Source organism: Mizuhopecten yessoensis, unplaced genomic scaffold (genome assembly GCF_002113885.1).
Source record: "Mizuhopecten yessoensis strain PY_sf001 unplaced genomic scaffold, ASM211388v2 scaffold10275, whole genome shotgun sequence".
NCBI classification, from domain to species: Eukaryota; Metazoa; Mollusca; class Bivalvia; order Pectinida; family Pectinidae; genus Mizuhopecten; species Mizuhopecten yessoensis.
In genome coordinates, this window is record NW_018408465.1 from 2,863,215 (window position 1) to 2,877,318 (window position 14,104).

At 38.6% G+C, this 14,104-nt stretch overlaps 1 protein-coding gene across 1 annotated transcript in view; it reads right to left on the reverse strand.

Moving 5' to 3' along the window:
- Positions 1-5,362: 5,362 nt before the first annotated feature.
- The window catches only part of LOC110459952 (A-agglutinin anchorage subunit-like), an 88,930-nt gene continuing 80,188 nt past the window's right edge, over positions 5,363-14,104 (reverse strand). The window contains exons 5-9 of the mRNA XM_021512512.1: positions 10,839-10,945; positions 9,484-9,548; positions 7,882-7,973; positions 6,572-6,681; positions 5,363-6,005 (exon numbers count right to left, since the gene is read on the reverse strand). Coding sequence (XP_021368187.1) covers positions 5,664-6,005; positions 6,572-6,681; positions 7,882-7,973; positions 9,484-9,548; positions 10,839-10,945 — 716 coding nt within the window. The 3' untranslated portion in view covers positions 5,363-5,663. The remainder of the gene's footprint in view (positions 6,006-6,571; positions 6,682-7,881; positions 7,974-9,483; positions 9,549-10,838; positions 10,946-14,104) is intronic.

Below are 14,104 nucleotides of genomic sequence, written 5' to 3' on the forward strand. Positions count from 1 at the left end.
ATCAACTAAACCTCAGTAGTAGCCTCTACCACCAGCAGGGTTGTAACACCAACACTCCCAGAAACCTCCCAGCCAGGGGCGGTCGGCTCCAGATGGGGCAGTGAGGATGGGATGACCTCTGGAGAACTGAGTAAGTATTATCTCCCCTAATAACAATTGCAGTTTCATTTAATTTCACATTAAGATATTCTTGGAGAAATAATTACTAGAAATAATAGCATTTAAAAAAAGAAAGGGTTCCCTCGTTGGTGTAGCGGGATAGTCATAAAGGTTATATTTAGTGGGACTAGAAATAATTTAACTGGGACTCAAATAATTTTCAGTCCCACTAAATATAATTTTAATCCCACTAAAAATAATCTTTTTGATCATCCCGGTAACCATATCCCTCGCTTTTTCTCTTTCGGAAGAACTGCTGGTTGAATTCATATCCAGAAGTACTTCTGCGTGTGGCAGCTCCTACTTTGGAAAGTTTGTGGAGGAGATCCTTTCCAAGTTGCCTGGTCAGATCAGGAGGGATGCTGAGGCGAACATCATGCAGGAGCTACACAGGGCTCAACGGGCAGCTGAGCATAGCCAGACGCAGCCACCACCAAGCCAAAGCCAACAGACCCTCATCCAGTTGCAGCAGCAGTTCCAGCAGGCTACTGGACCCTCCAGCCTCAAATGGGTGTCCAGTAGGCTGGAGAACTGACCAAGCTGTTGTCTCCTCACCTCGCTGAGCCATGGTCACACCCAGAACTGCCTGTCTGCAGCTCTCCAGGCCCTTGGTGGCTGGGATTGTAGCTGGTCTGTCGGCTGCTCGTCTTCGTCCTCTCTGGTGATAATGCCACGTTCTCATCATCAATGGTTGAGGGTTGTAGTGTTTACTCTGTAAAAGTTCAAGAAACAATTAAGTCCATGGTCAGTCGGGCTGTATATATACCCGTCGGGGTCCAGTCGTAGCTGAAATCGTGATCACCTTCGATCATGATCGTGAAAGACATCGCGATCACAATCGTATCCTATCGTAACGGGGCGCATCAGTTCGTGATGAACGTATCGGAACGTATCTGCACGTACCAGATCGTCCCAATTCAGGGAACCCGACCATGATGATCGTGTCAGATCGAGATTCAATCGTGGACTCGGTCGAAACAGTCCTATTGGAACGCATGTGATCGTATATGAACAGGGCAGATCGTGACACCTGAAATTAAATTGACAAATCGTGACCAGATCGCATCCGAGCGCAACAAATCGTCCTTGAACGTATCGACTCGTATCACCTCGTATCCAAACCAGAAATTTCTGAGAAATTCCACGATCAGCTACGAATAGCCAATCGTGGCGTTCGTAACGAATCGCACGACAGTGGGAACCTAGCTTTTAAAGATGTGGCTGATGTATAGGTTAATAATTTAGATGACTCATGTAATTATTTACTGATGTATGATTATATGTAATTCGTAATCATTCAATAGTGAATGGCTCATTTTATATTGTTGAAAAATATGTTTTAGCCTGTGTGTATTTTAATCTTTATATTTGTGTATTTATGTATATATTATGCAATGAGTTGAGACGTTAATTAAATAATATGAATACGTCAACAATTTCTTCAAACGACTTCCTCGTCTAAACCAAACCGCTGAACAGGATTTCAACTAATTCGACAGAAAATATTTAAAATCGGATTGTTCACGAGTTATTATTTCACATCAAATTTTTTTAAATGAGTATGAAAATATTTTGTTTTCTGTTTAGGAAGCTTCATATGAAGAGAAAATTAATTGAAGATCCCGGCTTGTTTATCTGTGTGTTTTTTTATCTTCCTATTTTCCCATTTATTGATTTACTGATCATTGCCGTTTTGCTGCGAAATTACAAAGCGACAAACACATTATATATATATATATATAATAACTGCTAACTTAAAAATTAATGTATGTGGAACTCAAAATCGAAAAATAAAGAATTCCGCCTCGCTCTACTCGGTGACATTTAACTTACACTATGGCTACATACACATCATTAATTTTGTGTTTGTTTTTAAAAATGTACTGAAAATAAAGCTGTACAACATTAGTTTTGTGTTTGTTTTAAAGCACAGTATTTATAAATACGAACTGATATTTTTGACAATTCATTGAATACCGTGTTAGCACAACGGTACTACTGAAATAATGAAACACGTCTATTCAAGGAGACGACTTTTTTCTTTATACAAATCCTTATATTGCATATAATACTTACACATTTATATCATATAAATATCATCAATTTTCGAGGAAGGTAAATCACAGACGTAGCCATGTACGTATATACGTCTCGGTATGACGCTAACCGGTCCTTCCCACTACCTGTGCTAGTTGGAGGGTCGGGTCATAAATGCCCTCTGGCTATATATAGGAGACACGGGTAAAAGTTATTGGTAATTAGCTGACCTGTTAATTCACAGGTAAGATAATTATAGACTTTATGGTCTCTGAGTGCCAACATATTTACCAACAATAGACAGGTGTTGTTTTATGAAACAATGGCAAGTCAATTATATACTGTTTCATAAAACCTGCATTTCACCTGTAAGTACCCGATATTTACCTGTGTTTTATACAACACCTTTTATCAACTACTTTTGACCACATTAGGTCCAAATCAACCATTAATAGTTCATGTTTACCGTTTTCAGTTGTAGCATCTTTTTACTAAAAGCACGGAATTAGTCCGTGCTAAAAGTAAGCACTGAAAATTGTTTCCTTACATTCAATATATTTTATTCAAACTTTGTGTACTCAGTTTAAAAAAAAAAATTAAAAAAAAATGAGATAACATACGGTCCAGTGAACTCTTGCAACTGAGCTATATAGCTTTATAGACTTTTGATTTATTTTAAAGAAAACGACGCAAAGTTATAGAAGATTTATCAACATTTTATGACAAAAGACACCAAAAAATGTGAAAATTTACATTTATGAAAATTAAAAATATACCTCTAGTGACTTTGCTTTATTTCTGTAAAAACTATTTTTTTTAGCTGAATACAGCTATAAATTATAGATAGATATAGCTATATAGGTATTTTACAGTTATATAGTTCAATCGGCAGTGTGCTGGACCTGACAAAAAACGTACACCTGACATACACGTATATTGTATGATGAAACCGAACTGTTTTAGCACATATTAAGTGCAGATGAATTTTTCGTGTTTTCTAAAAGAAATGTAAATGCCTAAAAGTTCATTCATAAAATGTCAAAGATCACATTTATAAGTTTTGAATAATGTTACTCTATCTACTTCATAATTTCTTTTTTAAACAAATAACTAAGATACTTATTAGTGTATTGTTAAATCATAATTAATTGTGCCACATACGGTATCTTTTTATGTGTTTACATGTCTGATGTTAAATACTGCATGGATTAGGTTGTTAATGTTATCAAGAACATAATATGTAAAAATATATATGTTTACCAACAAATAAAAGTCTATGTAAGTACATGCTTTACCATGCAATATATGTACTTGAGTTATCACAGGTAAGTATTACAGGTAGATTTACCTGTTGGCTATCAGACACGTTTTAAGAAAAAGTCTATAACTCCTATCAAAACAATTTGCCCTACAGGTAAATTAAAAATGTTTACACTCAGAGATACACCCGTTGCAGGCGTGTAAACTGTCTGAAAACGGTGTATTACTACTGTCTGTCGGCAAGAAGTAACGTTGACTGTAGTTGATTCAGGCTTGAATATATAAGCGGCTTTATATGTCTCTGAATATAGATGGCTTCTCTGTTGTGCAGGTTACCAAACAGTTATTTTGTCACGTGTAGTGATCTGAAACAGATTCGTGATATATATTTCAACAGAAACGTATATACTCTGGGTTTATAAGTCTCTTATTTCAATGTACAAAACATGAAACAACTTCCCGAACAGATGTTTGTGACTACTTTAATAACTCGTGCTCTTTATATACTCTAATAAAGTTGTTACGAATTTTAATTAGTTGCTTTTGATGTGTGTGAAGTCTTTTGAGCTGCTTATTTCACGCTTTAAGCCAAAAGGACATTTGATCTTATGTTAAGGGGCTGTTAAGTCTTGGCCAACAACGTCTGCAACGAATGGTGTAAAGTTCTGTTAACGTTTGAAGTAGCACTATGATGTCTTCTATCTTCTATCCTTGTACCGCCCTCAAAATATGCATATATAGATGGGCCGTTACCTGGGTCTGAATACGATATGGGTGAATACACGAAACACTACACAAGAGTGCAGTAAAATATTTCACGGATGATACATCACATGTAAAATCAAGTTTGCAGTCGTTCCGCTGCCAAACGATGATCATGACAAAAAGGCATTGGTATATGTACAAGATACAAGAAACAGTTATTACCTGATCAGAGAATTAATTGTTCTATCTATATAGACAAAGGTGAGAATGGATAACAGTGTCACTCAGCAGGATATGTGAAAATATGTGTTCTTAGAATACTAATAAAACTTTTCAGTAGTGATGAAATTCGGTTAAATTATAGCGTTAATTAACGGGAATGACAAATACAAATAGGGATAAGGAATACAGATAACAAATACAAAATACATAATTAATACAAACGGAGAGAGTGAATACAGATAATGAGTACAGTTGATGAATACAGTTGATGAATACAGAGGTTATTGAATAAGTAGATGATGAATACGGGGAAAATGAACATGAACAGAGATGCTGAATATAGAGAAAACATATTATAATGAACAGAAACAGAGGTGATGAATGCAAACAGAGATTGTGAATAAAGAGATCAGTGAATACAGAGATGATGAATAGAGTTAATGAATACAAACAGAGATAACAGAGACAATGAATACAGAGATAATTGAATACAAAAATGATGAATACAGATATGATGAATGCACAGATAATGAATACACAGATAATAAATACACAGATAATGAATACACAGATAATGAATACAGATATTTGAATACAGAAATTAAGAATACAGAGATCTTGAATAGGAACAGAGATGTTGAATGTAGAGATAATTGAATATGGAGAAGATGAATACAAAATTAATGAATAGAAACAGAGAGTCAGTGACAATGTGGAGTGTTCTTTTTAAATTCAGTGTGAATATGGAGAGTTCTTACATCTATTTGAGCCCATCGTGGTCATTGTTTAGACTGTTAACCCTTTCACCACTGTAGACCATAATGGACTCATCCATATCAATGCATGGTAGAGTCTACTAAAGTTACATAGGGGTGAGAGGGTTAAACACAAAGGAATTAAATTTGTAATGTGTTACAACTATTGATAAAAAAGGAAACATAAATAATTAACAACATTTCATTTAAACAGTATTATTTTATTTCACAATCAAACACGTGTTTTTTTTATATACATGTGATTTCATAGGGATGAGAATACGGCCAACATTTACATGAATACTTTCTGAGGTTACAGAAAATGTAGAATGACATGGTTTAATGGAGTCATCCTCCTGTCTGACCGTACATATTTTCAGATAAGTTCAGTGTCAAAAGTAACATAAACATATTTTGTTTGCATGGAAACAGCAGGTTCATCTGTTTACAGAGAGTTTCCCTCGTCTGTCTATAACTAATACAGCTGTACTACTGTACCACAACCGTAGTCAGATCAAGTGATGTTTATCTCCTTTTGTTAAGGACTGAGTGTTGGAGAGCCCAGGCTGGCCCATCCTTTGGTGGTAAACGACGACTCTCCTCCTCAGCCTCTCGCCTGCTCAGGCACCGATCACTTTTTAAATGGTCGCCATCCAGTTTTGCGAACCAGTGGTCAAGAAAGTCACTTCTCCAGGCCAGTTTCCTGACCACAAGACGTTTTGGCCAAGTACGATCGTCCGAGTCGGAGTCCGATTCCTGAGAGGAGATAAAGGTCGTTGTACTAAGAGCCTCTTCCAGCTTCAAGCGGTCAGACACACAGACCCCACTTGTTATACTGGACAAAGCGGTTAATCTTCGGATACGGTTCTGGAAAATGTATAGAAAAGACAAAAGTAAAGCTCTTCAACAACAGTAAGGAGCAAATAAATAGTCCTTAACTACAACAACCAAATTTGTAATAAGAGTCGGTTGCATCTTAATTAAATGTTTTATTCACTGTTCTTACCAGAATGAGTTACTGATATATATATATATACATTGTTTGTTGATTAAATTATAGTTTCCAGTTGTTTAGTTTTGTTGTTTTTATAAAGCATATTGAATGATGCTCAATAACATGAGTTCTAGGACTTTATGAGTCACCCCTTGGCTCTTAGTTATATTTTATGTCTGAATTTTTAGACATCCTTTTATTCATTTTAACTATTTTATATTAGTGTGACACACACTTTACATAATTGAATACTATATATGTAACTTTATGTAAATACATGTAACTAAATTCCAAAGTCTAAATCTATAAATTGTATCTGTATAACATATATTTTTATATTTATTTGTATTGACACTGGATACCAAAGATGATGTAAGGTATGGATAATTAAGCTTTTGTATACGAACTTATGGTGGAGCAAACAGTAGTTGTTACTTACATTCGTCATACGCTGTCTTTTGCGTTGTTTCTTCCTCGCCTCCTCCACTTTATTGGTCTGGATTCGTTTGGCTCTTGTTTTCCTTGTCATAAAATAACTCCTACATGCTTCTGAAAAAATCATAGACAGTAAAAATAATTGTTTAATTTCACCTGTATCTCAAATGTCTCAGTTTTATTTCACATTGTATTTTTACTAAATTTCAACTTTCTCTAACTGACAATGCCAACACCATGGTAGGTTACTGTGACATGTATACTTACTGACGACCCCAACAACACCATGGTACGGTACTGTGACATGTATCCTTACTGACGACCCCCACCAACACCATGGTAGGGTACTATGACATGTATACTTACTGACGACCCCCACCAACACCATGGTAAGGTACTGTGACATGTATACTTATTGACGACCCCCAACAACACCATGGTAAGGTACTGTGACATGTATACTTACTGACGACCCCCAACAATACCATGGTAGAGTACAGTGACATGTATACTTACTGACACCCCCAACAACACCATGGTAGGGTACTATGACATGTATACTTACTGACGACCCCCGACAACACCATGGTAGGGTACAGTGACATGTATACTTACTGACGACCCCCAACAATACCATGGTAGAGTACAGTGACATGTATACTTACTGACAACCCCAACAACACCATGGTAGGGTACTATGACATGTATACTTACTGACAACTCCTGCCAATACCATGGTAGGGTACAGTGACATGTATACTTACTGACGACCCCCAACAATACCATGGTAGGGTACAGTGAAATGTATACTTACTGACGACCCCCAACAATACCATGGTAGGGTACAGTGACATGTATACTTACTGACGACCCCCGCCTACACCATGGTAGGGTACAGTGACATGTATACTTCCTGACGACCCCCGCTTACACCATGGTAGGGTACAGTGACATGTATACTGACTGACAACTCCTGCCAATACCATGGTAGGGTACTGTGACATGTATACTTACTGACAACCCCCACCAATACCATGGTAGGGTACAGTGACATGTATACTTACTGACGACCCCCAACAATACCATGGTAGGGAACAGTGACATGTATACTTACTGACGACCCCCACCAACACCATGGTAAGGTACTGTGACATGTATACTTACTGACGACCCCCAACAACTCCATGGTAGGGTACAGTGAAATGTATACTTACTGCCGACCCCCAACAATACCATGGTAGGGTACAGTGACATGTACACTTACTGACGACCCCCAACAATACCATGGTAGGGTACAGTGATATGTATACTTACTGACAACCCCTGCCAATACCATGGTAGGGTACTGTGACATGACAGTATTGATGATCCTCATGTGAACGTCAGGATTGATGCCCTCCCTGTAACTATACAATTAATGAAAAAAATCAATATAAAGGTTTTTGACACCGTAGGATTTAAAAAAAGCATAATCTCTTAATATACCTTAATATAAGATTTCCACAATTTATTCATGTTCTGTAGTTAAATTATTAGTTTATAGATCAAGTTTTGTGTGGTAGGCTGAACCTGTGGTGTGGGTGTATGTGTGGTAGGCTGTACCTATAGTGTAGGCTGTATCTGTCGAGTAGGTTATACCTGTGGTGTAGGCTGTACCTGTGGTGTGGGTGTATGTGTGGTAGGCTGTACCTATGGTGTGGGTGTATGTGTGGTAGGCTGTACCTGTGGTGTAGGCGTATGTGGTGTAGGCTGTACCTGTGGTGTGGGTGTATGTGTGGTAGGCTGTACCTGTGATGTGGGTGTATGTGGTGTAGGCTGTACCTGTGGTGTGGGTGTATGTGTGGTAGGCTGTACCTGTGGTGTAGGCTGTATCTGTGGAGTAGGTTATACCTGTGGTGTAGGCTGTACCTGTGGTGTGGGTGTATGTGTGGTAGGCTGTACCTGTGGTGTAAGCTGTATCTGTGGAGTAGGTTATACCTGTGGTGTAGGCGGTACCTGTGGTGTGGGTGTATGTGTGGTAGGCTGTACCTGTGGTGTGGGTGTATGTGTGGTAGTCTGTACCTGTGGTGTGGGTGTATGTGGTGTAGGCTGTACCTGTGGTGTAGGCTGTACATATGGTATAAGCTGTATATGCAGTGTAGGCTGTACCTATTGTGTAGGCTGTACCTATGGTGTAGGTTGTACCTGCGTTGTAGGCTGAACCTGCGGTGTAGGCTGTACCTGCAGTGTAGGCTGTACCTTTGGTGTAGGTTGTACCTATGGTGTAGGCTGTACCTATGTTGTAGGCTGTACCTGTGGTGTAGGCTGTACCTGCGGTGTAGGCTGTACCTGCGGTGTAGGCTGTACCTGCGGTGTGGGTTTATGTGTGGTAGGCTGTACCTGTGGTGTTGGTTATACCTGTGGTGTTGGTTATACCTGTGGTGTAGGCTGTACGTGTGGTGTAGGCTGTACCTGCAGTGTAGGCTGTACCTGCGGTGTAGGCTGTACCTATTGTGTAGGCTGTACCTATGGTGTAGGCTGTACCTGCGGTGTAGGCTGTACCTGTGGTGTAGGCTGTACCTGCAGTGTAGGCTGTACCTGCAGTGTAGGCTGTACCTATGGTGTAAGCGGTACCTATGGTATAAGCTGTACCTGTGGTGTAGGCTGTACCTATGGTGTAGGCTGTACCTGCGGTGTAGGCTGTACCTATGGTGTAGGCGGTACCTGCGGTGTAGGCTGTACCTATGGTGTAGGCTGTACCTATGGTATAAGCTGTACCTGTGGTGTAGGCTGTACATATGTTGTACCTCTTGTGTAGGCTGTACCTATGATGCAGGCTGTACATATTGGGTAGGCTGTACCTCTTGTGTAGGCTGTACATATGGTGTAGGCTGTACCTATGGTGTTAGCTGTACCTGCGGTGTAGGCTGTACCTACCTGACATTATAGTCCCATTCTATTCCCTGCTGTTCCAGGTCCTGGACAGCTGAGTGGACGGCATGCTACAAATGACACATGACTGTTAGCTACAGGAGACAATACTATCTGTCAAGTTACCTCAACAGAAAACAATACTGGTTTTAGTACATTATACGTGTTGTAATTTATTATAAGATATAATGGACAGGAACAACAAATGCTTTAAAAAAAATGAAGAACTGAATATATACATGTAAAAGTTTATAAACATGGTGTATCCTTGGATGCACACAATGTTTTCTCTCTTTGGCATTTTGTTTTTGTGTTTGTTATATGCCCATGATAATAAAAGAAATCTTGTTATTGTTAATGACAGTTGAAGAAAGGACTTAATTTTAATTTAAAAATCAGGAAAGTGAGATTTGCTACAGTTTTGATGATCAAGATTGCTTTGTAGTATGTGTGTTCTGTGTGGTTTGTGGTTGGGCCATGTTTGTGGTTGGGCCATGTTTGAGGTTGGGCCAGATGTGTGGTTAGGCCAGATTTGTGGTTAGGCCATGTTTGGGGTTGGGCCATGTTTGTGGTTGGGCCATGTTTGAGGTTGGGCCATGTTTGAGATTGGGCCAGGTGTGTGGTTAGGCCGGGTTTGTTGTTGGGCAAGGTGTGTGATTGGACCAGGTTTGGGATTGGGCCAGGTTTGGGATTGGGCCAGGTTTGGGATTGGGCCAGGTTTGAGGTTGGGCCAGGTTTGAGGTTGGTCCAGGTTTGTGGTTGGGCCAGGTTTGAGGTTGGGCCATGTTTGTGGTTGGGCCATGTTTGAGGTTGGGCAATGTTTGTGGTTGGGCCAGGTTTGAGGTTGGGCCAGGTTTGAGGTTGGGCCAGGTGTGTGGTTAGGCCAGGTTTGTGGTTGGGCAAGGTGTGTGATTGGACCAGGTTTGGGATTGGGCCAGGTTTGAGGTTGGGCCAGGTTTGTGGTTGGGCCAGGTTTGTGGTTGGGCCAGGTTTGAGGTCTGTGTTCATGAATTCTGTTCTGGAGCCAACTTTCTTATAACTCACTTCAATCCTATAGCACAGTAAAAAAAAAAAATCAAGTTTAAACATTGAAAATAGTGTATAGTTTTATGTCTCTCAAAAATTCTTCTAAATCATTGACAATTTTTTTTATTATTAATTCATTCAGGGAACAAAAATAATGCCTGAGCACGGAATCTGAGTTTGAGTATTAAAATGTTTTCATGAATACTTGCCCAGGGTTAGGGTTTGAGATGGGGCTAGGTTTGGGGTTTGAAGGTCAGATTTGCATTTGAGCCAAAGTTTGATGTTGCGGTTAGGTCCAGGTTTGGATGCAGGGCCTGGTGTAGAGTTTAGCCTACCTTGGTGTTCTTGTGGATTGTGGCCTTTTCTATCTCACCGATGACGGAGGATATTGCCGAATTGTTGATGACATCTGACAGAGGTGTTGCTTGACCGGTCTCCAAATCTGACAATAAGAATATAGACATGTTAGTTACCTGGAGTAATGATGTCGCAAATAAGGTCATGTTAACACTCATATTTTAATTACTACAGAAATACTACTACTACTGTATCCCATACTTTATATGGTCACTACTGCCAAACTTTCTGCATCAATATTAATGTAACTGTCATTGTATTTCAGAAATTTGCGGAGCTCTGTGTCAAAGTTATAATCAGAGATTTTTTCTCCATCTTTCCTTTTTTCTGCAGTTCAATTGAGTTACCTTTGACCCATGTAATGTGAGGTCAACATGCTGGCCTCTGATTGGTCTTCCTGTACTGTGCATGAAATGTCACTTGGGTCGGCGTTACGTAAATTGATCAGTAACTTAATCCCGTAGAGCTGACTTTAACCCTTTCACCACTGTAGACCATAATGAACTCATCCAGATCGAATCATGCTAAAGTTACATAGGGGTGAAAGGGTTATGCTGATTCAGATATGGATATGCTGCTGGCATAAGTAGGTTATTGTTTAACTCATTCACCCCTGAAATTTCATAATGAACTATACCAACCTTTGGATTGGAATAGTTCAAATGTGTCTTCAGGGGTGAATGAGTTAAGACATGTTAGTAGTCTGGTTATACAGAATCTACATATCACACCTCACTGGTCATCATTTGTCTTTCAGCAGTAATTTGGGGAAGTTTCTAGGTAAGCAGTCCCCAGAAGTGTTTCCAGGCCATCCTCTTTAGTTTGAATGTGCATGTATATTTTTTTACATGGTATAGCTATGAATGACAAAACTGGTCTGCTATATATCAGATAACACTTCAAAAATGACACCACACTGGGGGGGAGCAGCAGCCCCCACAGGAAATAGACTTGCAGACCTACCTTATAATTTCTCATCAGAAAAATGATTGTATGTTGAATTTCCTAGAAGTTAACCGGTTATTGAATGCAACGGAAATTAGTAATACAGATTTAAACACTGCTGTAAATATTTTTAATGAAGGTCTATGTAAAGCGGCAACACCTATTATGTCGCATACTATTTCGTCGCCTGGGGCGTATAAAACGCGTGGAAATACCCGCAATATTCCTGGGTACAGTGATGCACGTGAGCAAAAAAGGTATGATTTTTTACAATTGTTAAATATTTTTAAAGAAAATAATTCTGATGAGAACAGAAGAAATATGGTCCAAAAAAGAAACGAATTTGTTGAATATGAAGCAAGGAAATGTCGAATGTCATACGACAGAGAAAATACACGAAAGTTACACAGGCTAAGGAAAACAACGCACGAGAATATTGGCGTTTATTAAAATTATCTTGTTCAAATCAACCGAAATCACATATTAATGCTGATGATTTTGTCGAGTTCTTTTCGTCTGACACAAATCCAGATGATCCATTTTTTAAGCCTGAAAATGAGGTTGTAAATTTTGTTGAAAGATATATATGTGAAGGGTGAAATACAGGTCATGTTTGAAGAGCTGAATTGTGATATTGAACGAGAAGAAATAATGAAAGAAGTCGCTCAGCTAAAAACAGGTAAAAGCGCTGGGCCTGGCCAAGCTACTAAATCTATATTCAAAATGGAAAAATACTTATATCGTTTTGTTAATTTATCGCCAAACATATATGTGATTTATTTGATAAATTGGTAATGCCCGTGCTTTGCTACGGCAGTGAGGTTTTGGGGCTTCCATTCGGCTTTGGATATTGAACGTGTACACCTTAAGTTCTGTAAAAGATTATTATATGCAAAGCCTACAACACAAAATAACGTTGTTTATGGTGAGCTAGGTCGTTTTCCATTAAAAATAACAAGATATTGCAGGATAATAAAATATTGGGTGAGGAGAGTATGCGATTCAACAAACGATCTTGTTAGATCAGTATATAACGTCTTGTATCAGGACGCTGAACAGTTTTCCAAACAAAATTGGGCTAGTGCGGTAAAAGAACTTCTTTTTACTAATGGTTTTGGATATGTTTGGTACATGCAGTCTGTGGGTAGTATAGAAGCATTTATGCATTTATTTAAAATTAGAATTAAAGACATTTTTGTTCAAAATTGGGAGAGGGAAATATCTGGCTCTAATAGAGCAAGATTTAATGTTAATCTTTCTAATAATTTCGAATATAAACTATATCTCGACCTTGTCAACATGAAAAAGTTTCGTATAGCCTTAACAAAATTTAGAGTCTCTTCTCATCGTTTGGGTGTTGAGGTAGGCCGTTTGCACAGACCGAACCCTATCCCTTATGAGAATCGTACATGCAGTTGTTGTGGGGTTTTAGAGGACGAGTATCATTTCCTTATGGAGTGTACCTTATATACTAACATAAGACATTTGTATATCAAGAGAAGGTATTTTCATCACCCAAATAGACCAAAGTTCCTGGAATTAATATCGACTACGAGCAAGAGTGCATTGAAAAATATTGCCGCTTTCATCTTTAAAGCGAATGAGATACGGAACATTAACTTATTTAATCAGGAGTAACGTCCGCCCTGATGTCGTGAAACCTGCATTTAAGTATGGAAAGTCACTGTTTTACTTTATTATATATTTATGTAATTTAATGCATTGTACCACTACATATATCCTGGTATATGCAATGTATTTATGGCACAAAGAAATGTGTGTCTATTGCTGAAAAAATATTATTATCTATAATATAAAGTCGTCAAGAATATTGATTGCACTAGTTGGTGACACCAATCAGTACTCTGTGATTTCAGAGGATTTGATATCATCAATGACAATGGAGGTAAGGGGGCGGCCCCCATAAAGGAAGGGATTGATTAACAGACCTACCTTAACCTCAGGACTGTTGATAACATCGATGTTATTTGTGACTTTCTTAGTAATTTAGTGGGCTTTTTTGTGAGTTTCAATGCACTCAAATTACTTTCAATATCCTTGTGTGTTTGTGTTCAACGCTATTTAATTTTGGGTCGATTTCTCCAAACACTCTTAAACCAACATAATCATCTACTTTAACACACTTTATAGATCTGTGTTTTGTTCAGATTGATTTAAGGCCATTCAACTAATTGATGAAGGTTACCACACTTTCCGAACAAGTGTTTAGACAGAGCGTATCCACATCAGACGATGTTGTTATGCACACTGTAAATCTGCATGTGATGAACTTGATAAC